At 55.8% G+C, this 26,332-nt stretch overlaps 1 protein-coding gene across 1 annotated transcript; it reads right to left on the bottom strand.

Moving 5' to 3' along the window:
* Positions 1-792: 792 nt before the first annotated feature.
* Positions 793-25,809, bottom strand: MMP2 (matrix metallopeptidase 2). Its single transcript, NM_001082209.1, is given in 13 exon segments — positions 793-1,584; positions 2,946-3,055; positions 7,235-7,394; positions 8,867-9,003; positions 12,733-12,874; positions 13,918-14,073; positions 15,756-15,929; positions 16,635-16,808; positions 20,101-20,274; positions 20,507-20,635; positions 21,651-21,799; positions 22,578-22,804; positions 25,657-25,809. Coding segments are annotated over 13 exon segments (1,989 nt in total). The 3' UTR covers positions 793-1,480.
* Positions 25,810-26,332: the final 523 nt, after the last annotated feature.

The following is a 26,332-nucleotide window of genomic DNA, read 5'->3' as shown; positions in this document are numbered from 1 at the left end:
GGCGATTGGGGACCCCACCAAAGTCACCTCCAGAGAGACGTGTCCATTCCTCACTCCTGTCTCCACCAGCCTCACCAGAAGGGGCCTGAGGCAACAGGCTATGCAACCTCAGAGCTGGCAGGGGTCTCTGAAAACCAACCACCCCCAGGCCTGGAGCAGCCCCTGCAGGATTTCCGTACGGGAGGGGATCAGGAGTGGGTAGTCTGGGAGGAAGGTGCAGGTGCTCACCCGCTCAGAGTGGCTGTTTACAAAGCAAGCACACTGTTTCTCCCCTGGGTGTGTCTATTGCGGGTGGCTGGGGCACGGCGGGGATGTGTTGCTGATGAAGGTTCTGGAGTACGTGGCTCCTCCTCTAGGTCATCCTTTGCCCTTGACCTAGACCCTGTCACCTAATAGCTGTAGGATCCTGAGCAAATCACTTCTCTCTGGGTCTCGCTAAGGCTCAGCTCGTACCCACCTCTTTCGGTGGCTGTACTGGCGGTGGCTGTTGTTAGCAGCAGCAGCGTAAGAACTGGTGTTGTGGAGGAAGAAACTGAGTCAGAGAGAAAGCAGAACTTGGGCAGTCACAGAACTGCTGCTGTCTTAGGGCTCCAGGGCTCGCTCAATCGTAAGGGACAAAGGGACTCGGGCCAACACACCTGCACCTGTGGCTCCCTTGCTAGTTAGCTTGGCAGCTCTGACCTTCTAGCAAGCATCACTTGTGTCCTGCAGGAAGCAGAGTCGGACGTTGTAAGTTTCTTCTTTGTGGGGCTATGGCAGCTCTTGGCTAACACGGATGCAAACACTGCCACTCAGCTGGTGTCTTTATTCACACCTGTTGACATTTCCCACAGGGAACGGTTGAAGGGACAGTGGGGAGGGCGGAGCAGGGAGCCATGACTGGATTTTCCTCCATCCAGTGGAGGCAGCGACTGGGCAGAGTGAACAAGGGAGCTTCGCTAGGCGGGCTGCGCTGCACCGTGCAGTGACTTCAGATGACCTGAGTCCTTGTGTCAGGAAATGCAGTTTCCAAGTGGAAAAATAAACAACAAAGTGCATACAAAGCAAACTGCTAACGCAAGGGAGGCTCTAAGGCAGCCAGCAGTGAGAAGCCAGGTGTCTGGGGTGGCCACCTGGCCGTGCCCTTATCCCACTGCCCCATGCCAGGCTGTCGGGCCACCAGTGCCCTGCTGAGATAGTCCCTGTTGGCTCCGAGGGTGCCGTGAGCCACCGAAGGATGTGGAGGGAGATGAGTCTCAAGTGTGGCAGCACCAGGGCAGCCCAAGGCAGGGCCGCATTGTAAAACCAAAGTATCTCTTTGGGGGTGGCTCTGAGGGTTGACGGGATTGGAGGGGAAGGGGCACCGGGGAGGAAAACAGCCAGCACCTTTCCTTGGGCACAGGGTAGAGCCGCTCTCTGGAATCTTAGATTATCAGGTGGGGGTGAGAAGGCTGATTAACTACGGAAGTGCAGGTGCGGCGGCCAGGCCCCCGGGCCCGGCTCAGCAGCCCAGCCAGTCCGTCTTGATGCTTCCAACCTTCACGCTCTTCAGACTTTGGTTCTCGAGCTTCAGGTAATAAGTGCCCTTGAAGAAGTAGCTGTGACCTGAACACAGAAAGGAGAGAGTCTGTGACCACCCCATACCGACAGAGGGGAGGGGGCACAGAAGGTTCTAGAATGTCTGTCTGGTGTAAGCAAGAAGCCTTTAAACCGGAAGAGACCCTTCCAGGGTTCGAGGAAAGGAAATGGTGTGGAAGGAAGGCCTCTCGGTCCCTGCGTGCGCACCTCTAACTGGGAGCTAACTTAGCGCTGGTATTGACTGTAATGACAGCGGCCTCCGGTCACACCGGCATCAGAGTAAACACTTTCCATGTCCCAGAGATGGCAAACCAGAAGGCTGCCGGCCCTCCGGGGCCCACAGATGGCTTTTACTTGGTTCACACACTTTGTTTTGTCTTTTAATTCTGATTAAGCTGCCAATATGTAAACAGCTACAAAATCACATGAAACAAGGGTTTCTGGCTTCTTTTAAACATTAACTAGAGTATCTCACAACCCTGGGCCCCGATCCTTACAGGCCAGCAACTAGGAAACAGAGGCCCCCTGCAAATGAGCCATGCGCTCTCTGGGTCACCACAGATGCCACCACTCCCTACCGCCTGCTTTCCTCACTAGTGCTGCCCGCCCGGCCTGTGGAGGCTTTGCCATGTGCGACTCCCGACTCACATGGTCCCACTGACTTCTTTGAAAGCCCTGGTACCCAGATGTTTATCCTTGAACGTAATCCTTAACCTCGCACCTGACTGTGCATTGCTTTCTCTTGCACAGGTGAGATCTGGAGCCACGGGAGCTTTGGACTATGTGCGTGCCCTATGGCAGGGCCTCAAAAAACCTTTGTGGCATTGAGCTGACATCTCTTGTAAACAGCTGAACTCGACTCATTTCCAGGGCCCTGGAGAGCTCACAGAGCCCTCCTTGGGAACACGGTTTCCGACTGCCCCTCCCAGCCTTGTTGACACTGGATGCGCTTCGTTCACCAAGGGATCAGGGAGCACCAGTCGGGTGGGGGATTCCTGGCAAGTGATCAGGATAGAGTGGCTTGCATAGCACAGCGCATCCTTCTGCTAACGGGTGCCCTCCGGCAAAAAGCAAAGGAGCCAGGATCAGACCCCAGCATGGAGCGAGGGCACGGGCCCATGCTCCCCGCCCCCTTGTCAGGGCCCCTCCCCTCCCGGCCCTGGCTCCGGGCCCTGCAGCTGTGAGGGGCCCTGCTGCCCAGGAGCCCGGCAGAGGGAGCAGAGGTCGGGGGTCTGGACTCCTGCCCAGCACTGGCTGAAGGGCTTGGTTTGTTTCCCCGGGCCGCGGCATGGCTGCCCTGCACAATGAGGGCGTGTGTGCTTTGCGAGGGTCTGTGGCCAGGCTCGGCGCAGGGGTCCTAGAGAGCAGGGAGGGGCTTGGCTGCTTACCGCTGCCCTGCAGGTCCACCACAGCATCCAGGTGATCGGGGATGGCGTTCCAGGCATCCGCGATGAGCCGAGGGAAGCCAGGGTCCATCTTCTTCTTCACCTCATTGTATCTGTAACAAACCGGACATGCTGAGCCAGCCAGGCCTCTCCGTGGGCCAGGCGGCCCCCACCTCAGTCCTTCAGGGAGGCAGCCAGCGGTCACGGGAGGACAGGGAGTCAGACCTGGATCTGAATCCCAACTCCACTTACTGATGTCATGACTTTGGACGATGCCATAAAAACAATGTTAACACAGCTTTTAACACTGACCACACACTGGCTGGTGTGTCAATCACTGTCCATACACCTTCTCACTCAATCCTGTCAACAGTCTAATGACAGTTACCACTGTCATCCTCATCTCACAGACCAGAGACTTACAAAGCACTCCCGGCTTCTAAGTGGTAGTCCAAGCCAGACCTGTCTGGCTCCAGGGCTGTAAGTTGCTCTTGAAACCTCAATTGTACCAGCTGTAAAATGGGATTGTATTTAATATAACGCATGTAAAATAGGGTCTAGCCTGTGTGTGGTCTTTAAGAAGCATTTGGGAAATGCTAGTTTCCTTCCCAACTCTGACCCCTGCTGTATTCTGAGGAGCCCTGGATCAGGAGCCCCAAGGCCGGGGACCTGCTCCACGGGTCTTGGACTCCGTCACTTAGATCTGCTCCTTCATCTATCAAGCAGAACCGACAGTCACGTCCTGGGAGACGACCGCGCTCGCAGAGTGAGGTTACAGTGCGGGAGGTGGCTGTGAGCCCAAAGCCTATGTGTCACAGGGCGTCGCAGCTGCAGCTGTCAGGGTGCACAGCCACTCGGGGCCCCACCTTCAATGCCGGTGAATACCTGGGGCACCCGCTGGCAGCTTCTTCTCCTTGGCCAGCTCTGCCTCTGTCTTTTCGACTTTCTGAAAAACGTTTTTAATGAATGCTGCTGTCATTTTGATTTCTGCACCACTCCACTTAAACTCAATGGACTCACTGTTCTGCAAATACTTAACGAGCGCCCAGTGTGGACCTGCCAAGTTCAAGTTTCCGAGGCGCTGATTTTCTGGACAGATCTGTGTTTGAATTCCATCTTGGTGGCTCCGAGCCTTCCTCGACAGTGCTGCTAGCTGGCTCTCTGCTTCTCTACGGAAGCCTCAGTTCTCCACGGAGTCTCACACCAGCCTCCCCTTCCATAGGCTCCTTCCACTGGGGTTCTATGCCTCTGCCCATCACCCCCAAGAACTGCCAGAGACCTTCCTGAATGCCGGCTACATCACAAGACTGTTTCTTGCAAAACCTAACATACTTCCTCGTGACCTGTGTTACCAAAGCCAAGTTCCCCAGCTCAGTGTCCACGCCCCCTCCCCCGACCTCTCGGTCCAGCCCCTACAGTCAGGATGGCTCAGATACAGGCGCCTCACGTTGGAACTCATCCCCATTTCTCATTCTGCTCCCACAAGGTGGAGAGTACAAGAATCAACCCCTCTGGGGCTAGGGTTTGGCGCAATGGTTGACATACTGCAGGGGGCACGGGCATCCCACATCACAGCGCCAGTTCCAGTCCTGTTTCTGCTTCTGGTTCCAACTTCCTGCTCTTCACACCCTGGGAGGCAGCAGGTGATGGCTCAACCCTGCCACCCATGTGGGAGAACCCGGATGAAGTGCCAGGCTCCCGGCTTTGGCCTGGCCCACCCCTGGCTGCTGTAGGCATTTTGGGGGAGTGAACCAGTGGATGGAAGATCTGCCTGACTTTGTCTCTCTGCCTTTCAAACAAATAAGTAAAAACGAAAACTAAAGAACCAACCCCACTTTTTGGCTGGAGAAACTGAGGTTCATGAACTAATTTGCTTCCAACATCTTTACGTCCAGGAGGAACTCAGCAGTGCAACATCATAGAGCTGGCTCTGCAGGGGCCACGGCCTTCACTCTCCTCCACCCCCATCATCCCCTGGTCAGAGCCCCACTCGCTGACGTACTGTTTTGAACAGGTTCCCTGTAACGCTTGGGACTTGTCTGCAGCTGTAGGAGACGCGGGGTGGGGCAGGTGTCAGGAACACACACACGTGGGTCCCAGCTTCCGCACAGCTGTATCTCGCTGCCACTCAAGCCTCGATTGCAACACTTGGAAAATGGGGCTAACAACCTGCCACTCTACGTGAGCAATGCAGGGGGCTTGCACAGGCTCAGGCCCACGACTGCCCGCATCAGTTCCCGCCTTCACTGTTTCATTCTCGTTCCTTCACAGTTCCCCAGCAGCCAGCCAAGTGCCTGGTGGACAGCGCACACAGAAGGCATATTTGTGGGTTGAGTGGAATCTGAGCTCTCCCTGGCACGCCGGCGGTAGCGGCTCACCATCTCTCTCCATACCACGACAGTGTCTCAAGCTCATAAACCCGCTCTCCTTGGGGGAGAGAGCCGTCTGCTGTGGCAGCCCTGCCCAGGGCCTGAGCCAGGCCCCTGCATCGTCCTGCCTCTTCTAAGGGCGTCTCTCGGAGAGTCCTGTGTAGGGCGGGCTGTCCCTCCTGGACCCTGCCTTGAAGACGAGGGCTCCTCACTAACATTAGGACTGAGAAGGACCTAACCGCCCAGAAACCCAGCGAGGCGCCGCCCGAGCTGGTGTGTGCCTGAGTGTGTCCCTGTATGTGTGCTTGTGCTTGTGCGTGTGTGTACTGCACTCACGTCCACACACGGACTCGTCTCTCCTGCATGTCTGCATCTGCAGAGCGCATGGCGAGAGCAGGACTGTGAACGTCTTTCTGACAGCGAGGTTCAAAGACGCCAGGGCTCTCCCAATCCGAGTGCCTGTCGCCAGCCATGTGAGACTGTGAGACTGGGGGGTTCGGGCCAGCCACCCTGAGTTGCCACTCGCAGTCCCCGCCTGTGCTGGGGAGGAGGCAAGCAGAGGGCCCTGTCTGTGGTTTCCTGGCTGACTGTTTGCTTTCTCGAGATAGCAATCAGCTGAGCTAGCCTAGAGCCTTAGCAAGAGGTCTGGAATTCCACCCTGCCACTGGCAGGCCCGGGACAGAAGCAGCGCCTGACTGCAGGGCAGCTGCTGGCGGGGGCGGGGAGCCGAGCGAAGGCGGAGAGGAGAGAGGCCTTGGGAAGGAAGCGAGCTTTTTCCAGGAGGGGCAGACAAAGGCATCAGGGCAGGGCGTGCCCTGTTAGTTACAGTTCTGGGTAGGGAGCAGACGCAGAGGCAGCCACTGAAGGAACTCAGGGCCACTATGAGGAAGGGGAGGGAAAGACCCCAAACGGTTTGTGCACCAATCACTCCTTCCCTGCGACAGACAACCCAGCGGGTACAGGGAAGGGGGCACTGCATTGGAAGACCCGGCCGAATCCAGGCTCTGTGCCAACACCTGTATCTATAAATAACTTAGAATAAGTTATTTCAATTAAAGTTGCAGTGAGTTATTAAAATATGCGATTTAATTTCTCCGGACCTTGGTTTCCTCACATGGACAGTGGGAAGAATTACGACCCAGCTTCTATGTGTGGGACGCCTCCTACAGATCGGGCCTGGACATCGCACCCCTAGGCACCTTGCCTCTGACCTTGGCCTCTCGGAACTGGACTCTTGCTTTTCGGTGACCTGGAGCACAGGGCCACCTGCACCTGCCAGTCTGTGTCCACAGCGACTGAGCCTGCGCAGGTGGACCAGAGGATGCCTACTGCTGCTTTGGGTACTGGCTCCTGTCTTTTTTTTTTTTTTTTTTTTGGCTCCTATCTTTGCATTTCACCCTCTGCCACCCCTGCCTCCTCTACTCCATCTCTTGAGACCCCTGTTACCCCAGATACAGTGCACGTGAAGACGGGCTTGTTCTCTGGGAGCCAGAATAACAGGGTTCAGATCCCAGCCTGTCACTACATGGCTGTGTCACTTCACGCTAGTTACTCAACCTTTCTGAACCCAAGTTTCTACATCTTAAAAACTGGGATAATAACAATCACGCCCATCTCCTAGAGCCCCGGGACTAGCTTCTGACTCATGAAGTCAGTCCTGGCAATTATTTTTATTTCTCTCTTTCTCAAGGAGTCACCCCAAAATGTGAACGTGGGCCAGATGGATATGGCTCGATCAAAAGACTTCTGAGAAGGTGGAGGGGTTGCAAGCACAACCATACAGCAGCAGTGGCTACCAGGCAGGGCCATGCTCTGGTGACTTTCTGCAGCCCCGGCAGGTTGGTGACCAGAGAGGGGGCCTCCGTGGCCCACCAACCTCTGAACCCGACCCTGGAGACCTGGCAGCTGCACCCTTGTCCTCACCTCCAGAACTTGTCTCCAGCAAAGATGTACGTCTTCTTGTTCTTGCTCCAGTTGAAGGCCGCGTCTACTCGCTGGACATCGGGGGGCAGCCCGAGGCTGGTCAGAGGCTTGGGGTACCCTCGCTCCAGGGTGCTGGCTGAATACACCCAGTATTCATTGCCTGCAGTGGAGGCAAAGGATGCGTCGGTCGGTGGCTGCTGCTGAAATCCCCGCTCCAGCCTGTCCCCCACACACCTGCCACCGCCCCGACCTGTGCCGCTCAGAGGCCCTCCCTGGGGCCGTCCTCAGCAGGGCACGGCTCTCAGCTCCCATCCGGGTCTGGTATCCAGAATCAGGTCCCACACACAGTTGATCAGAGAGGGTGCCAAGCCAATGCGGGGAGATCCAGCCCAGGCAAACGCCACACCTGCCATGAGGAGGCGCCTTGGCCTCATCTGCACAGGGTGTCCCGTGAGCCAGCAGCTGCCCGCCCAGGACCCTGGATCACCACCGGGGGGGGGGGGGATGGAAGCTGCCTGGGACACTAAGCACCGCAGCCCAGGCTGAGCCTCCAGCAGCTTGAGGAAGCCCCCCGTACCCCACCTCAGACCACCTGGGGACCCCCTCGGTGCCCCCTCATAGTCCACACTGCAGTCCCTGCTGACAGCCTGGCTGGCTGTCACCCCCAAGGTGCCTGTGAGCCACAGCAGGGCGCAGCCCAGCACATGGTAGACGCTCAAACACCAGCTATGTACCCTGCCTCGATGCCTTCCCACTTCCGGAGACTCATTCGACTCTCACTTACCTAATATTTTGCTTTCAATGAGTTCCTTTTGAAATCTTCTAGAAGGAAACTTATTTTTAAATATTTCTTTTGATTGTCTACCTCTCATTTACTGAATGATAAATTTCCTCCCTGGTGTGAAATGACCATGCAATCGTAACTAACTACCTCGCATAAAACAAGTTTCTGTTAAATACAAATGAAAATAGGGGCTGGTGTTATGGTGCAAAGGGCTAAGTTGCCACCTACAACACCAGCATCCTGTATCAGAGCGCCGGCTTGCGTCCTGACTGTTCCACTTCTGATCCAGCTCCCTGTCCAACGTGCCTGGAGAGGCAGCAAAAGATGGCCCAGGTCCTTGGGCCCCTGCCACCCACGTGGGAGACCCGGATGGAGCTCTGGACTCTGGCTTTAGCTCAGACCAGCCTTGGTTCATTGAGGCCATGTTGGGAGCACGCCAGCAGATAGAAGATCTCTCTCTCTCTCTCTCTCTGTCAGCTACCTTTTAAATACATAAAGAATTTTTTTAAATTTTCAAAAATAAAAATCAGTTTTAAAATTTCTCACTTAAGCTTGCTGCCTGTCAGAGACTGCAGCACTAACCAGGTGCAAGGGACGCGTGCACACGCATGACACTGATTTCGTTTCCCTTCTGGGACAGGACTCGGAAGGGCTGACGGAAGACTAACAAGAAGCCGAGGTTTGCACTGATGCCGAGTGCCAGAACCAGTCTCCCAGGTGACGCCCATGTTTGGGGGGCTGGGATCAGAGAATGGATGTGCCAAGAGGGAGCCCCCCCAGGGGCACGGGGCACGTGGTCTGAGGCGGGGTGGGGAGCCCCGGTGCGCCGTGGGACCCTCCCCGCACACCTGCAAAGAACACGGCCTTCTCCTCCTGGGGGGCCTCGTACACAGCGTCGATCTTCTCCGGGAGCTCAGGCCAGAAGGTGGCCACCAGCAGGGGTCCCATGGGCTTGTCACCCGGTGTCACCGTCCGCCAAATGAACCTGGGGCCAGACAGGGAGGTCGGAAGCCACGCCTTGCGTCACTCTGCAGCTCTAATCGCACACGCCCCTGAAGCCCACCCCAAACCATCCCAACGAGTGGAAATGAAATAAATCAGACCAAATCCAGTGGTAATTCCACAATGGGAGGGGAGGGGACATCGAATGAGGGTTGGAGAACGAGCAGAGTCCCCTCTACCTGTCAGGCTGAGAAGCGACCCCCTTTTGCTCTCCTCCTCGCCTCCTCCAGGAAGACTTCCCTGACTACCTCTGTCCATACCCAGGCTTCTCAAAATCATCAACACTAAGTGCATGGAACAGCAAGGTTTATTTGTATTTCCCCTCCTGTTCAATTAGAAGCCAACTCAGGCAGGAAATAGGGCCCCTAAGGTATTTCCTGAATTGAAATGGAATAGACAGATGCACTCTGGCAAGAGTAAGAGCGATTACTTCTTCTTTTTTATTTATTTTTGACAGGCAGAGTGGACAGTGAGAGAGAGAGAGACAGAGAGAAAGGTCTTCCTTTTGCCGTTGGTTCACCCTCCAATGGCCGCTGCGGCCGGCGCACTGCGGCCGGTGCACTGCGCTGATCCGATGGCAGGAGCCAGGTACTTATCCTGGTCTCCCATGGGGTGCAGGGCCCAAGCACTTGGGCCATCCTCCACTGCACTCCCTGGCCACAGCAGAGAGCTGGCCTGGAAGAGGGGCAACCAGGACAGAATCCGGCGTCCCGACTGGGACTAGAACCTGGTGTGCCAGCGCCGCAAGGCGGAGGATTAGCCTAGTGAGCCGCGGCGCCGGCCAAGAGCGATTACTTCTTGAGGCTGAGCACTTTCCGTGCCTTGTAATTTAATCTCACAGAGAATCCCGTGCACTCTCGATCTCTCTCCAGCATCGACTCCCGTTTCCTGGCGGCCTTCCTTACACAGAGCCCCAACTCTTGCTCCATCCCTCCCCTCCCCAGCCCCCACCCCGTGAGCCCAATCCCGGTCCTAGGAGTAGACCCCAATCAGTCCAAGCCACTGGTGCTCCAAGTGTGGTCCCCGAGCCAGCAGCATCAGCACCACCTGCGGACTGGTTAGAAAGGCCGATTACTGAGTTCAACCTGGGGTCTACAGCTCAGCCTCTCTGAGCTCAGGGCCCCAAATCTGTGCTTTAATGAGCCTTCCAGATGATTCTAACACAGGAGAAAGTCTGAGAACTACTGCTTTGAGCCAATCGGAGCTTAGAATTCTCTGGTACCTGTTAACTGATTGAGCAGTTGCCATACGATTCCAGTTGGCATGATGAGATTGGAGCTAGCCTGGTGCATCACATCTGGGGAGCTGTGCAGGGGCAAAGGCTCCTCCCTCTCCCTCTCCCCCTCCCTCTCCTCCCACACCCCTCTCTGCAGGATGTGAACAGGGAAGCCTGTAGCCCCGGTTATCATCGGCAGCCATCGTGTGACCAAGAGGGGATCTGGTTTTGCAATGAAACCGATGCCAAGGCAAGATATGAAGTCACAAAGCCTCCTGTGCCCCTGAAAAGGGCCTTTCCTCTGGACTTTGTACCCTGCAAGAGCGACTTCTCTCCACCGTTTAAGCTGCTCGCGTTTTCTCTCGCTGCTTGCGGTGACACACTCTGGTACGGGAAACTGTCAAGATCTCCCTTTGGGCAAAGGAAGCTGACAGAGGCTAAGGCATTGCCAGGATTCCAATCCAGACCTGACTGCAACGTCCAGGTTGAATCATCCTGTGGCACTGTCCTTGTCCCGCCACGGCCTAACACCAAGTTGTGCACACCATCAGTGCTGAAATATTTACAGATTCCTCCGATGAGTGCATTAAACATTCATCAAAATCCCTTTGAAAGAAGTTGTGATATGACAGGTGCCCGTTCTAGCTCCCCGCCTCACAGATCCGTGCACGTGGTCAAGGCTTCCTTCGTGGGAAGTGCTCCAGGCTAAACAGACTCCTGGGCAGTGGGGCCCCAGCTTACTTCTTCCTCATCTCCATATCAGGGCTGCGGGGCAGACTGACAGCTGTTATTACACAGCTTGATTTGAGCATTCCAGGCCCGATGGAACCTCACTTTTCCCGCGTTTTGACTCTCACCTCCCTCTGCACCCCTGCCATCACCCCATTGGCCAGCAGACCCCGTGAAGGGCAGGGCACCTGCACTCCACACCTGGAGCGGAGGAGGCCCCTCCCAAGTCCGTGGACTATCCTCCAGCCTCCCAGGCTCTGCGACCCTCCCCCTGGAAGCCATGAACATTGGTGTCGCGAAGGCTTTCTCTGCACCCTCCCAACCTGTCACTCCCACTACTGTACATGTGTGTGGGAGGCTTGCTTCCCCACTAACGGACCCACCCGAATGCTGGGAAGCCCTCCTGGCCTGGGATGTGGCCACATAAGCCTTTTGCCAATGCCTCTGTGCTCACTTTGCTTGCATTCTGCATGGATGACTGCCAGTTTCCTCTGCCTCTGCTTCCCATACCACACTGGTGATGGGCACCGGGATCATTGGGGGAATTTGCAAAATGCAGATTCCTGGGACTCACACCCCAGGGATTCCAGCCACAGGGCCCTGACCTGGGGACAGAAGCCAACACCTTTATCACTCACATTTGACTTGGCCCATGCACCTGCCTTTGAGAACACTGTTCTAGACATTAAGTCGCCTCTCTAGCCCCAGCACGCCATCCTCCCTCCCACAGCTCCACAGCTCGTAAAGGCCTTGGCAGAGGGGACACCAAATAATTATCGGTTGATAATATAATGTGAGTACACTGACTCAGCGCCAGGCACGATTCCAAGTACTAAGCTTGTCTAATCCTCAGAGCCCTATGAGATAGCTGGAACACTGGCCCCATTTTATAGTTGAAGAAACCCAGATACAAAGAAAAAAAAGGTACGTCATTAACTTGTCTATGATCAAGCAAGTGAAATATTCTAACTCAGATGGCCTGGCTCCAGGACCAGCTTCTCAAACGCTACACTCCATCATCGGATGGCTGGATGACCAGTAGACGGATGAGTAAGCAGATGGACGATGGCAGGATGACCTGATGGACCCTTTAATGCAGTCCTGGACACTGCCTGCCATTCCCCAGGGGCCTAGGGCAGTGGGAGGAGTCTCAACTCTTGGTCAGCTGAGAAGAAACCTCTATCTATAGCATGCGAGATACTGTGTCCCTCTGTCCTGTGGTCACTCGCTCCCCGTACGTGCAGCAATCTGGCCCTGCGAGGTTAAGGCCGTTCCAGGAGAAGGCCTGTGGTAGACTGGATTATGATTCCCAATGCTCCCTTGCACGGCTACTTTGGAATTGTGCATCCATGCTTGTGGCCATGCGATTTTGCCAGGGCCACCCTTAAAGCAGGTCCTGGGCTAGGCTGTGTGATTGGCTTCAGTCCATGGAATATGCTCAGACGTGATGTGAGCGAAGGCTTTCAATGCGCTTGTGTGCTTGGATTTGGCTTCTCGCACCCTGTAATTTACCACAAGTAGCTGCTAACTCACCTCGGGAGAACGGACAGCGTGCAAAGCACACCTGACTCTGAACTGTGGCTGGAAGCAAGACCCCTGGTAAATCCACAGACCACAGGGGAGCTAAAGAAATGCCTGGGCAGCGAGCCACCGAGATCGGGAGCTTGGTGGCACAACACTGTCCACTAGCGGTCATTCTGCGGGGCCTCCAGTTGGGGGGCGGGGCAGGGAGACGAGAACAGTGGTACAGGAAGCTCCCGCACTCACCGGTCCTTGAAGAAGAAGATCTCCCCACGGATCTGAGCGATGCCATCGAAGACGATGTCCTGTGTGCAGATCTCAGGAGTGACAGGTCCCAGCGTAGGCGTGGGGCCGGTGCCAGCGTCCGTGCCAGCGTCGGGAGAGGCCCCTGGGGGAGGACACCTGGCCGTAGGCTCTCCCCAGCTCCAGCACTTCTCCCCACCAGAGTGAGCCCCCAGGGCTGCCCACCCAAGCCTGCTAAGGGTCATCGCCTTCTGGCCTTAGTGCGAGCCCCGCAGAAATAAAGGTGTCTGTGCTTGGAGAGAGGAGAGTGAACAGAAACCAGAACTCTCCGTGGACCTCCGCTGGGTCAGTCCTCACTCCAGCCCCGAGAGCTGGTTGCCATATGATTCCCACTTCACAGGTGAGGAAGCTGAGCCCCAGAGAAGTTGAGTCTCTTGCCCAAGGAGTCACACCCAAAGCTCTGTTCTCATGCCCACAGGGGGCCACTCGTGCGCCCAGCATGACGGCCGGCGATTTCTCAAGGGTCAGTTCCTGCACTCCCCTGCCGCCCAGCCACATGAGGACACGGACTCAGAGGGGTGAGCATCTGCTCGCTGTCTTGCAGCTGCTGAGCAGGAAGGGGCAGCACTTGAGCCCAGCGCCTCTTCCTCCAGCTCCTGGGTTCTTTCTCAAAGCCCGCGAGCCTCAAACGTCATTGGTCTGGCACAACCTGCCCCGTGTTGGCCTGGCCCGGGGACCACCAGGGTCTTTTTATATATTGCATCTATTTCTTAATGGGCTGCCATTTTAAACTTTAGCCTTACTGCAAGTGCAAGGAACAGAGTTCCCTGGTTTCAAGTATGACATTTCTATGACACGGTAAAAGCACATTTTGAAAACTAGAAACTTTCTCCCCTGCATCATTCAGGTTACTCCCCAGGCTGGAAAACTGTGCCCTGACCTTAAGCAACTCTCCTGGATTCCAGACATCGTGACCTTGGGTCAAGATCATCACCTTCCTGGGCTCTCAGCGGCAGCTTTGGCCAAGCAGCCCCCTGGAGCACTGCCCCGACGCTCCAGGAGCGAGGTCCCCCTCCACCACCCATCCTTGGCTGCAGCAGTCCCGCCCGGACAGATGGGACCTCACTGCTTCCCACGCTCGGGGCCGCCCTCCCAGGCCCTGCTCAGGGGCCTCAAGCTGAACTTTACCGTAGAGCTCTTGAATGCCCTTGATGTCGTCCTGTGACAGGCGGAAGTTCTTCGTGTAGGTGTAAATGGGCGCCATCAGGGCCCCGGGGTCCTGGGAGTGCTCCAGCCCCATGGCGTGGCCAAACTCATGGGCTGCCACGAGGAACAGGCTGTAACCTGGGGGGCGCAGCAGGGGTGGGAGGGGGAGGGAAGAGACACTGGAGTCAGGAACTGGTTCTGGCAAAAGAGACTTCCGGGGACAGCTCTGCCACGGGGTCTAGACGTTTCCTTCTCCCAAGAATTCTGGGATAGCAGATGCAGCCTGCTGCTTTCCGGTGCAATCATCCAGAGACCCCTGGCCCCTTCCCAGCGTGCGCTTCTCACATGCTACAGAGAAGAGGACGAGCAGACCGGCAACCCCCACACTGAAGGCCCCCCTCTTGGCGTCTCTCTGTGAAGACTGGGGGCCGGGACTGCTGCACGGGGTCTGCCAAGAAGAGGCTGGGAGAGTGGAGAGAGGCCGCCCCCGCGGCTCTGCCGAGTCCGTCCCTGGGCAAGCCGTCAAAGCTCTCCCAGATGGAGCGGCCGCCTCTCAGCTGCGGGCTCAGCCAGTGCTCAAAGCCCGTGTCACATCCTCTTGTGGGTGGGGTTGTGGCCGCTGCAAAAGGTTAAGTTCAGATCTTCACCCTGGCTGCGTGTGAATCTGAGCTTATTTGGAAACCGGGCCTCTGCAGATGTGAGGAAGAAGGAAATTCGGAGGAGGTGCTCCTGGAGTACAGAGCACCCTATACTGAGGCCAGCACAGCCAGCGTCCTTACAGGGAGAGGGAAGAGACAGAGAGGGGGCGGGCCATGCAAGGACAGGGACAGACGTGAGGGGAGCAGCTTTCAGAGGGCACATGCCCCCCCGGCACCTTGATGTTAGACTTGTAGCCTCTTGTTTCAAGTGACCGATTTGTGGCATTGCGTCATGGCAGCCCCAGGCGACTGATACTGAACCCAGGGGAGCCGAAACCAGTCAGTGCTGGCTCGTCCACTCTGGGAGAGAAGGCCGCAGTGGAGCAGGTGAAATTATCATCCGTCCTAGCGTGTCATTTTGCAAGGGATAAGACAAACTCCTCTGGCCCACCTCTGCCGCTTGCCAAGTTCCAGCAATAAATAAATGCCACTAACATGATAAGGACCAAAGGCTGACAGACCCTGGACCAGCCCTCTCCCCCCAGGCCATCACGGACCATCAGACAGCTTTGCCCCCAGTGACCCTGGGCCCCGCAGGCTGGAGTGCACCAGTGGCCCAAGCACTCTGCCCCCAGGACTGATGGCCCCCTAGGATCATGGGCTGTCTCTGGCCGCTCTATACTGCAGCCCGAGTCCTGGAGGGCAGAGAGTTGTCCCTGCGTCCTCAGCACCCGTCACTGATAAGGACCTTAGCAAAGGATGGTGCTGATGAGGCAGGGAGGGCCACAGGAGTCTCCGGACTGGGGTGGGGGGGCAGGCCTTGGGCCACGCCCCCTTCCCTCTTCTCTGCTGCCCACCCAGTCCCTTGCAGGCTATCTCTTTATTTCAGTGGAGCTGTCTCTCGGGAGCCAGCACCACCCAGAGGCAGGGCCGGCTGTGCTGGAGCTCAGGCGTCTATGGGTAGCAGCAGCCATGCCTGGCAGGGGTGGAGGCGGAAGCGGGCGCAGGCACGGATGCCTTATCTTGGAGGCTGGGTCTCTGCTGAGATGGGCGGGGCCTAAGCAGGAAACCTATCTCTGCCCAAGTTGGGGGACGAGGGAAGGTGGTGCCTGCTTGAAACGGGACCCCAGGGAGGTCTCCAGCTCTGGCGAGCATTTCTGCCCGGTGGACAGGGCCTCATACCTTGGTCAGGGCAGAAGCCCCACTTGCGGTCATCGTCGTAGTTGGTTGAGGTCGCGCACCACATCTTGCCATCACTGCGGCCGGCGCTGGTACAGCTCTCATACTTGTTGCCCAGGAAGGTGAAGGGGAAGACACAGGGGGCGCCTTCCGAGTTCCCGCCAATAGTAGACATGGCTGTGGGGAGAGGGACACGGGGGAGGGGGCAGAAGGGTCTGAGGCCACCGCCAGGAAGCAGTGACCAAGCTACACCCAGCACTCGCTCCACCCCGGGCACTGCACCAAGTGCTTCACTCATATCCCACCCCTTCAACACCCAGTAACCCTGTGCAGGGGACAGCGACGTAACCCCATGTCCTGCATAGGGGGGACGGAGAGATGAGGATGCCTACTGGGCAGGCACCTGTGGGAAGGGTCACACCCAGGCGGGTCCCAGAGCTTCCATCACCAGCTTCCCATGGGCGGGGCAGAGGGGCCAGAGGTCAAGGAGGCGGTGCCAGGCTGATGGTGGCAACACCCTGCCCTAGATGGTGCACCTCCCCCCAGCCCAGGCAGGGTCCCGCAGAGACCAGTCTCTGTATCGGCTTCATAAAGCAGGTGCTCAGCAAATACTGGAAGAGAGGGTGGAGGGAGCGGGAGTGCTGAATGGCAAACAGAGCAGAACGCGGCAATACGGGCTGGGAAAGAGGGAGAGGACAGCCCTGGTCAGGAGGCCACAGAGCTGACATCTTGGTGTCACCTGACCTCTAACGCCCAATGTGTGTTCTGAGTTTGGCCGACGCCAGCCCAGCTCCAGGCATTCTGCCCAGCACCACTGTCACGGGAAGGGAGCCCGGCGGCGGAGGGGGGCATTTGTGTGCAGGGCCAGGCAGCAGCACCCACCAGTCTCGGGGCAGAAGCCATACTTCTTGTCGCGGTCGTAGTCCTCGGTGGTGCCGCACCAGCGGTAGCCGTCGGTGCGGCCTTCCGTGGTGCAGCTGCTGTAGGATGTGCCTTGGAAGCGGAACGGGAACTTGCAGGGCTGCCCATCGGCGTTGCCACCCATGGTGAACAGGGCTGGGTGTGGGGAGACAGGGGGAAGACGCTGTTGAGAGGGAGACGCCTGCGCGGCACAGGGCTGGCCAGCCGCCCACCTGCAGCTTCACACCCGTGAAGTCGAAGGTTAAGATATAAGGAGTCTCCGAACACTTCACGGAAAAGATATGAAAAAACTAAGTGTGGATTTCAAACATTTCTGCTCCAAGATAAACTCACCTTTTAGTTCCATTTTTCCGTGAACTTTTTGACGTGCTCTTGTATTACAACCGTCTCTACTCTTCGATAAAGAGCTACTCCTTGGAGCTCCTGCCTCCCTGGCCAGCCCAGTCCATGGACACCAGCCATGAACTGGTTAACACTTGGTACCCAAGAGACCTCCGGTTCCTGCCCCAGTCCCAAGGGCCCTGTCCATTCTGCCTGCTCGACACCTATACCGTGTGGACTGCTGAATACACTGCCTGTGGTGGGCAGGACACAAGGGTTCCTTCCCATTTCATGGACAAAGACACTGAGGCTTTGGTTCTAGGAGGCGGCTGTGGTCCCATAATTGTAAGACTTGGATGAGGATCATAACTAAAAATGATAAACCAATGGCAATCTCTCCCTCAATCCCTCTCTTATCACCCACATAAACACTCACACACTCACACATACACACATTTACACATACACACACTCACACGTACACACATACACATACATGCATACACATATTCACACATATTCACACATACACACTCACACATACACACATTTACACATACACACACATTCACACATACACACACATACATACACTTATTCACACATACACATTCACACACACACATTCACACACACATTCATACATACACACGTTCACACACATTCAAACATACACATGTTCACACACACATACACACATACACATACACACGTTCACACACACATTCACACACACATTCACACATACACATGCTCACACACATTCATACATACACATTCACACATACACACGTACACACACATACACACATTCACACACGTACACACATACACATTCACACATACATGCACACATACACACATTCACACACACATCTACACACATACACACATTCACACAAATACATTCACACATATACACACGTTCACACACACATACACACATTCGCAGATACACATTCACACACACACGCACACATACACATACACACACATTAGCACACACACACATGAATACACACACACAGAGCTTCCCCTCCTTTCCGTCCTGAAACCCTGGGTGGCCCTGCTGCAGTCCCTGTGGGAGGCAGAGGGTGAGAGGAGAAGAGAGGGAGGGGGAGGTGATCTCCGGCCATCTTTAATCTATAATCCAGGATGCTATTCTAACCTCACCAAGATGGGGGCCAGGACCTGAGAGCTGACGAAGAGAGAGGGATTCGTCGTCTGGACTTGTCTGTCTTGGGTCCTCCTGCTCCCCCATCCCCTCATCCACCCCAAAGCTACAAAATGGTGTGTCTTTGCAACTGCCAACTAGCAAAACCACAAGTGCGTAACAAGGACCATCTGTGCACCACAGCGCCAGAGGTGACCTCACCAGCCCCCGTTAACTCCACCATGGCCAGAATGCAGCCCAGTCCCTGGCCTCTGGGGCCCCCATCTGACTGAGCCCTTCTGCATCCAAGAAACCTTGTCCTGCAATGTCAGAAACAGTGGGCCCTGGAGAAGAGGCAGAACTGAGTTCAGACACCAGGGTGGTCTCAGAGTGGGGGAAAGGCAGTGTTCACTTGGCCCGAGGCCAGCCCTCTACCTCTGTTCTCCCCTCAGTTGTATTTCTACCACCAGGGAGCCCCTCTCTCCTCTTGGACCACCCCCAGCAAGGATTGCCAGAATCAGACGCTGACTCAGCAGTCAGGAGGGCCTGAGTCACGAGAAACTCTGCCCCACGACGCAGACACGTGCATGCTGTGCGTACTTGTACCTGGCTAAAGACCAAGCCGATGGCTTATGTCCAAGACAGGGAGAAACCCTTCCCAAACTTATGAAACACAGCTGTTAGACCTTCTACTGAAAAGACACTCTGTTGCAAGCAGAGGGGCTGGCTCATGGAAGGGTTAAGGGCACCTGAATCCCTACTGGGAAATGCAAGATACAGAAAATGCTTTTATTTAAAACTTTCTGACTTACTAATGGTCAATGGCTTGAACTCTTACCTAATACGAAATTTAGTTTTTGTAATAAAAGCATAAGCAGGAAGACAATTAACAGCTATGTTTCTTTCCTTCCTTTAAGATGTTTGGTGTTTAGTTCAGGGTCAAAAAGAGATTCACAAACATGTGCAATTATCACCCAAAATACGAAGAGTCTTTATAAAGGCTCAACTGTCTGTAAGATGAGAAAGAAGGTAACACTTAGAAACAGTGTTAGATTTACTCCTATTTTCCCCGAATTTCCTGGGCTTTTGATCTAAATTCATCAAATATGATGACTAGATTAAGAAGTTACACATACTTTTTATGATTTGTGATTATGAAGTATGTCAAGGATATTTTTCAAAAGATTGAGTATGCATAATACAATTATTACTACTTTTTAAAACTTTTGCCCTTATATGGCTTCAAAATCTTTAAAAATTTTAATTCTCAAACACTGACACACACACACACAAAAATACTAAGTGAAGCCAAATGCCTGTGTGGACAGAGATGCAGACACAAGTGTGATAGAGTGAAGGGACAGAAAGACAGCTGGAGAGAAGCAGATGGCACGGTCCTGCTTCTCTCTCACACATACACACTCACACAAGCACTCATGAGCAGAGTTGGCATCAGGACCAGGGAAGGAGCGACGGCTGACACTGGTTGGAATGCCCACGCCAGGTTGGATACCAGGATGGTATGAGTCCCACCTCCCCCTCCCATTTCAAGGTTTTCCATCCATCACCAAGTTTCTCCTCATGCCCTTGAGCCCTCAATCTTCAGAGTGGTTCTAGAGAACCACTAGCCATTTTAATAGTTCTCAATTTAATTCTAATATAGGTTATAAAAAAATAATCACCACTTCAAACCTGTGGCTTCACAAATAGTTCTGCTAATGGTGATACATTTTAAAAATTGAATTGATTTAATAAAACTATTACATAAATAGTAGTTCTGGTGAGAGAGACAGGGATGGCTCACTTCAGGGCTATGGAGCCTTAATAAGGGAAATCGAGCCACTGGTTGACTGACAGTGCCAGTCCTGGTGAGAGTAGAGCCAGGGGTATAGTGGGAAACTCAACAAGGCTTGAGGCCTGTGTAGAAAGCCTGGGGCCAGGGCAGATGCTCACCTTCATGGGGGCAGAAGCCGTACTTGCCATCCTTCTCAAAGTTGTAGGTGGTGGAGCACCAGAGGAAGCCATCGCTGCGACCGGTGTCTGTGCAGCTGGTGTACTCCTTGCCATTGAACAGGAAGGGGAACTTGCAGTACTCCCCATCGGCATTGCCATACTTCACACGGACCACTGGGGGCGACACACGGGGTGAGGGTTGGATGCTCCAGACCTTTCTCTGGACACTGGGATTCTGACTCACTGAGGTGCCTGACCTCCCTGCCCTCCCATCTCCAGGATCCCACCGATGTAGACAGAGGTGCTCAGCACTGTCAGAGAAGCCATAGTCCTTGTTGCTAGGTGACAGGGAGACTTGCAGGGGACCGGAGAGGAGGTCTGGGGCATGTGGAGGTCCCTTTCTTACCTTGACCTTCTCCCAGGGTCCACAGCTCATCATCATCAAAGTGGGAATCTCCCCCAACACCAGTGCCCGGAGCAAAGGCATGAGCCAGGAGCCCGTCCTTGCCGTCAAACGGGTATCCGTCTCCATGCTCTGCAATACACACTGGCTCTCAGCGCCCACACCTCCCTTTGGTGTGGAGCCCTTTAGTGCACCTAGAACATGTTCCTTTCCCCCGTACCCTGGGTTTACCCACAACAGAAAACAAAACAGGAAGTCAGGAGAGATTTGTTGACCTGGGTGTTATCAAACCATGGTCTACACTACCCTTTGAAATTCACAGGCCACCTGGTGTGCATCCCACCTTCACCCACTGTCTACACCACCATCAATGACCCCACCCATGCCCCCAGGCTGCCATAAGGTGTCCTTGCCACTTCCCCTCATTGTCCCTTGAGTTTACAGTGGCTCCTCGCCTGGCAGCATTGCCCTCCTAACCATACCCCTACCTTCACATCATACGATCCCCAAGATCAGTAACACCAAATCCCTGTGCCTATTTTGCGACCAAGAGGTCCACACTGCCTACTCTCACGTCCACCTTATTCTCTGTGCCATGTCCTTGACCTTCCTTAATCCACCACTCGGTGTCACACACAAGCTCCCTCCATCTCCATGCCGCTGCCAGTGTTCACACCACCAAGCCACCGCCAAGCCTTCACCCCGAGTTCTAGTCTCCTGGGTCTTGGTCTACACTGTCCCATGGTCTGCTCTGTTCTGGAAGCTACAGCTCCTCAGGATGCACCACCAGTATCCAGCAGAATTTCCTGCGATGGCAGCCATAGTGTCTATGCACCAGCCTCTTGTGCTAGCATGACCAAGAGACTGAGTCTTCGTGTTTGCTACAAAGCATGCCTGTGTTTCAATAGTCATATTACCTATTGGCTAGCGGGCTGGACAAGACAGTGGACTGCTGACCTCAGGTCTGCATTGCTTCCAGGTTACTGCATGCCACATCCTTGCCCTCACATCCAGTCTCTGCAGCATGTTGGTCTGCCCCATCCACACCAGCTCCAGTGTCTACATCTCCCACTCTCCAAGCTAAGCTGCCTCTAGATGCCTCTCTAATCTACACGCTAACCCCCATACCAGCCCCTTGTCCGCCTACCCCAGCGGCCAAAGTTGATCATGATGTCAGCTTCTCCATCGTGGATTCGAGAAAACCGCAGCGGGGTCACGTTACTCCAGACTTGGAAGGCGCGCGCGAAGGCATCATCCACTGTTTCCGGGTCGAGGTCAGGCGTGTAGCCGATGATCCTGGAGGTGGCAGAAATGCATGTTGGCGTGTGTGCATATGTGCAAGTGTGTGCACAAGTGTGCATGCGTGTGTAGGCACATGAGGGTGCACAAGTGTGTGAATGCAAATGTGTGCATGTATGTGTGTGCATGTGTGTAAGTGTGTGTGTGTGTATGCATACTGAGCAGAGTTCACTGACACAACAGCCCTCCCACAGGGTCTTGAGTTCCAGACCAGCCAACAGGTGCAGGTCCTGTCTCAGGAGATTTATCTCCCACTTCAGGCTGGGGGAACAGGGACATAAATAGTGCATTATGGGACACACAGCCAGAACCTCATCCTTGGAATCTAGCACCAGCTGTACAGAGCAGAGCTCTCAGCCTAATTAGCAACCAATTAAAACCACTCTATAAAATAAAACATCAATTAGCAAGCCACCATCAAGTTCCCTCTGCCTGTGCCAGCCACCCAGTGACAGGCATTTATAACACTCTTGCTGTGTACCGAAGGCTACAGAAACCCTTTCCATCCATGTTCTCCCCAACCCTATGAGGAACGGCTCTGTGAGCCCCATTTTGGGGACTGCAAAGTCGACACTCAGATCACAGAGAAGTGAGAGCCCAATGCCCTGTGGCGTTCAAATGTGATACCCAAGTCCAGGTCTCACTCCATTGGCTGAGAACTCTGCTTGAAACTTCCCCAGGTGTCAAGCTCCCCACAGGTCCCTCACGGAGCCCCCAAGACGACTGTGTGTCCCTGAGCCCCCCGGCCCTGGCTGCCCCAGCCCTGCCCTGGCACCTGTATGTGATCTGATTCTTGTCCCACTTGGGCTTGCGGGGGAAGAAGTTATAGTTGGCCACATCCGGGTTGCCGCAGCGCGGCTTCCGCATGGTCTCGATGGTGCTCTGGTCCAGTTCACCTGTCTGGGGCAGCCCGAAGAACTTCTGCATCTTCTTGAGGGTGTCCTTCAGCACGAACAGGTTGCAACTGTCCTTGGGGCAGCCGTAGAAGGTGTTCAGGTATTGCTGGAAGAAACAAGCACCCCAGGGCGAGGAGTTATGTTAGGATAGCTCAGCAGTGACCGTGGCAGGGAGCACCCACCCTCGGGGGACAGACAGGACCTAATCCAGGGCTCCCGGAGCTCTGGGGGCAGTCCTCAGTTCTCAGACCGGCTCCTCACCCACTAGCTGAAGAACAGCTCTAGAGGGCACAGCTACGACCTGGCATTGCTGGGCGCTCACGACGGGCCCTGGCATCCACGTTGTGAACTCACTCAATGCTCACAGCAACTCCATACTGTAGACCCTTCCTCTACCTCCACCATCTCATTTACTCACTTAACAGAGACTTAGGGACATGTCCCTCCTTTCTCAGAAAAAAGGAAAAAGATTTATTTTTATTTATTTGAAAGACACAGTAATGGAAGGAGGGGGGAGAGAGAAAGAGAGAGAGGGAGAGAGAGATCTTTCATCCACTGATTCACTCCCCAAATGGTCACATTGGCTGAGGCTGGGCCAGGCCAAAGCCAGGAGCCCAGAACTCCATCCCAGGCTCCCACATGGGTGGCAGGAGCCCAAGCATTTGGGCCATCTTCCATTGCTTTCCCAGGTGCATTAGCAGGGAGCTGGATCAGAAGCGGAGCAGCTGGGACTTCAACTGGTGCTCTGACATGGGACGCCAGGGTCAAAGCTTAACCCTCTATGCTACAATGCTGGCCCCTGTTTCTTATAAAGAGATCAAGGGCCATGTGCATGGATGGGCTCTGGTAGCAGACAGAACTGGGTTCAAATCCTGGAATGCCATTGCCAAAAAGAAAACAGTCTTGTCTTTCAGGGATCTGCCCAGACGGAGGCCACAACCAGAGCCTGTGGAGGTTCAGGGACCCTCCAACTCACTGCTTAATTCAATGCATCCTTTTTTAAAAGGACTTATTTATTTATTTGAAAATCACAGTTACTGAGAGCAAGGGAAAGACACAGAAAGATCTTCCATCCACTGGTTCACTCCCCAGACAGACAGAATGTCTGGGGCTGAGCCAGGCTGCAGCCAGGAGCCAAGAGCTTTATCCAGGTCTCCCATGTGGGTGCAGGCTTCTGCTGCTTTTCCCAGGCCATTAGCAGGGAGTTGGATGGGAAGTGGAGCAGTCAGGACACAAACCGGCGCCCGTATGCATTACAGGCGGCGGCTTTACCTGCTTTGCCACAGTGCCAGCTCTTCTGCGAATGCTTTTTGACACCTATCACATGCCAAGTTCTGTGCTACAGTTGGGAATAAACTGATGTACTAGACAGAACTTTCTAGACTCTATGGTTCAAATCCCAAGGCAGGGGATCTGATGGTCGGAGATAAATGCAAAAGTTACTGTGGTAAGTGCTGTACTGGAGTGGCAAAAGGAGCCAGGAGGTCTGATGACAATGGCCCTGATCTTACTGGGCGTGGTCAGGAGGGCACAACAATGACTTAATTGTAATAGTGGCTAGTGCTTATTGAGGCCCAACCACAGTCCAGCAGTGGAGACGGCCTCTCCTGTGCCTGCAGATGAGGAAACTGAGATTACCAGGCCAGTTGGTCCCTACACAACCTGAAGCCAGGGGGTCTTAATTCCACGCCCCCTCCCCAAGCAATGCCTCGGGCAATATGGACACCTAGACTGCAGAGGGTGACTCCAGCAGCTACATCCACTCCAGCTTTCAGCCGCTTTAAAAAAAAAAGTAGCTCCCTAAGGAAGTCCCCCAATCCATCCACCCAGAGGAGGGTGCAGTTGCTGGGGGAGCAGGGAAGGGCTGGTGTCACACCCCCATCCCGAAGGAAGCAGTTTCCATGGCGACAAGAGGACACCGGTCTCCTGTGAGGCACAGATTGGGAGGCGCAGGACGCACGGAAGGTAGGTTTTCAGCATGGCCGAGGCAGCAGGGACTCAGATACTCTGTCAGCTGGAGGGAGCATCTCCAGGGGTCCGCGACCTGGGCCGCTCACAGGGTCAAGGGCAATGCCTGGCCTCCCGGCTCCGCTTATGCAACGCGGTGGCCAGGGAGCCCCCGGAGCCAGGCGCGCGCGCTCGCAAAACAACATCGGAGCCGCAGCTCGGGAGCCAGGCCAGGAGGGAGGGCTCGCTGGCCGCTCTCCGACCCGAGCGGGGCTCCATCCGCCCCCGCCCCACGCGCCGGGGCCTCTGGCGCCCGCCCCTCCCTCCGCCCGCCTGGTCAGGGCTCTCGGTCCTCCGACCCCTTGGAGCAGTTCGAGGAAACTTTCCGAGCCCCAGGCCTGGCCCCTTCTGGCCAAGGTGTCCATGAAGCCTGGCGACAAAGATGCGCCCAAACGCCGGATTCCTAGCGGAGCGGTCCCCTCGAGCTGTCTGGCTAAGGCCCCTTTCCAGACGGGTGCCAGCCGCTCCCAGAAGCATGCCAAGCCCGTCTTTGGCCATCCTCACGTGTGCAAAAGTTTACCCGAACTGTCTGCCAAAGGCGCCCCTTTCCAAAAAAGGTCCCCGTTGGCAAAAGAAACACCTTTAGTTGCTTGTCGCAGGCCTACGGTGACGCTTGCGTCTCAAAGCCGATTAAAAGCCCGCCCCACCCCCCTCCCCGGCCACCCCCGCCCCAAACTACAAGACAAAGTCCCCCTTATTCGCAAAGCGAGCCCTTCACCGCCATTTCTCGCCCCCATGCGTCCTGGCGGTTGCCAAGTCGCTGATCAAAGCCGCCCCAGGGTTTGCAAAACAGATCTCCGCAATCGCTTGCCAAGGACCCCCCAAGCTGCGTGCCGGCCCCTCCCCCACGCCGCGTGCCCAGTCCGGGGAGGGGGGGCGGGGGCGGCCCCCATCCTCCGTTTCGGAAAGTTCGACTCAACTTGGCTCCTCGAGGACAGCGCCGCAACTCACCACCGCCAGCTCTTTGTCCGTTTTGGGGGCGACATCGCCGGGGAATTTGATGACGGGAGACGGCGGGGCGGTGGCGCGGCCCAGCAGGCAGCCCAGGACGCAGAGCGCCCGCAGGAAGCCGGCGAGCGCGCCCCGGGCCCCTAGCGCCTCCATCGCTGCGCTCCCGGGCCCCCGCGTCGAGCGGGGGTCGCTGGCTCCGGGACGGGCGGCCGCGTCGCCGCCTGGCTGGCGCCGGCTTCGCAGCACAACGCTGCGTGCTGGGGGTCCGCGGGCTCGATCGCCTAGACTGTGCCGGGCTCAGCGGCTCATGGTCCGGCTCCGCGTCCCAGCCCGCGCCGCTGCCGCCTGCTCTCGCAGGTCCCGGCGATCCCTTTGTATATTTAAAGCCCAGATGCGTAGCCTCCAGGCACCGCCGGAGGAAGTCTGGATGCGGCGGAAACAGGGCGGGCAGCCGCCAGATGTGGCCGGCTGGGCTGGGAGGGCGCTGGCAGCCCGGGGCGGGGGGAGGGGGCGCACTCGGGCCCGCCCCTCTCCGCCCCACCCCCCACTCGCCGCCCTCCTCTTTTTTCCTTTCTCCACCCCTTTCCCCCGCCGCAGCTGGCTCCACCAGGCCTGGGCGACCACCTTCGGGGCGCGACCTCTCTCCTGACTCCAGGCGTGCAGCCCGAGGACCCCC

Source organism: Oryctolagus cuniculus, chromosome 18 (genome assembly GCF_051225735.1).
Source record: "Oryctolagus cuniculus isolate XC-2025 breed Fujian yellow rabbit chromosome 18, ASM5122573v1, whole genome shotgun sequence".
Taxonomy (NCBI): Eukaryota; Metazoa; Chordata; class Mammalia; order Lagomorpha; family Leporidae; genus Oryctolagus; species Oryctolagus cuniculus.
Note: the sequence above shows the minus strand (reverse complement) of the source record. Positions and strands in the feature narration are given on the sequence as shown.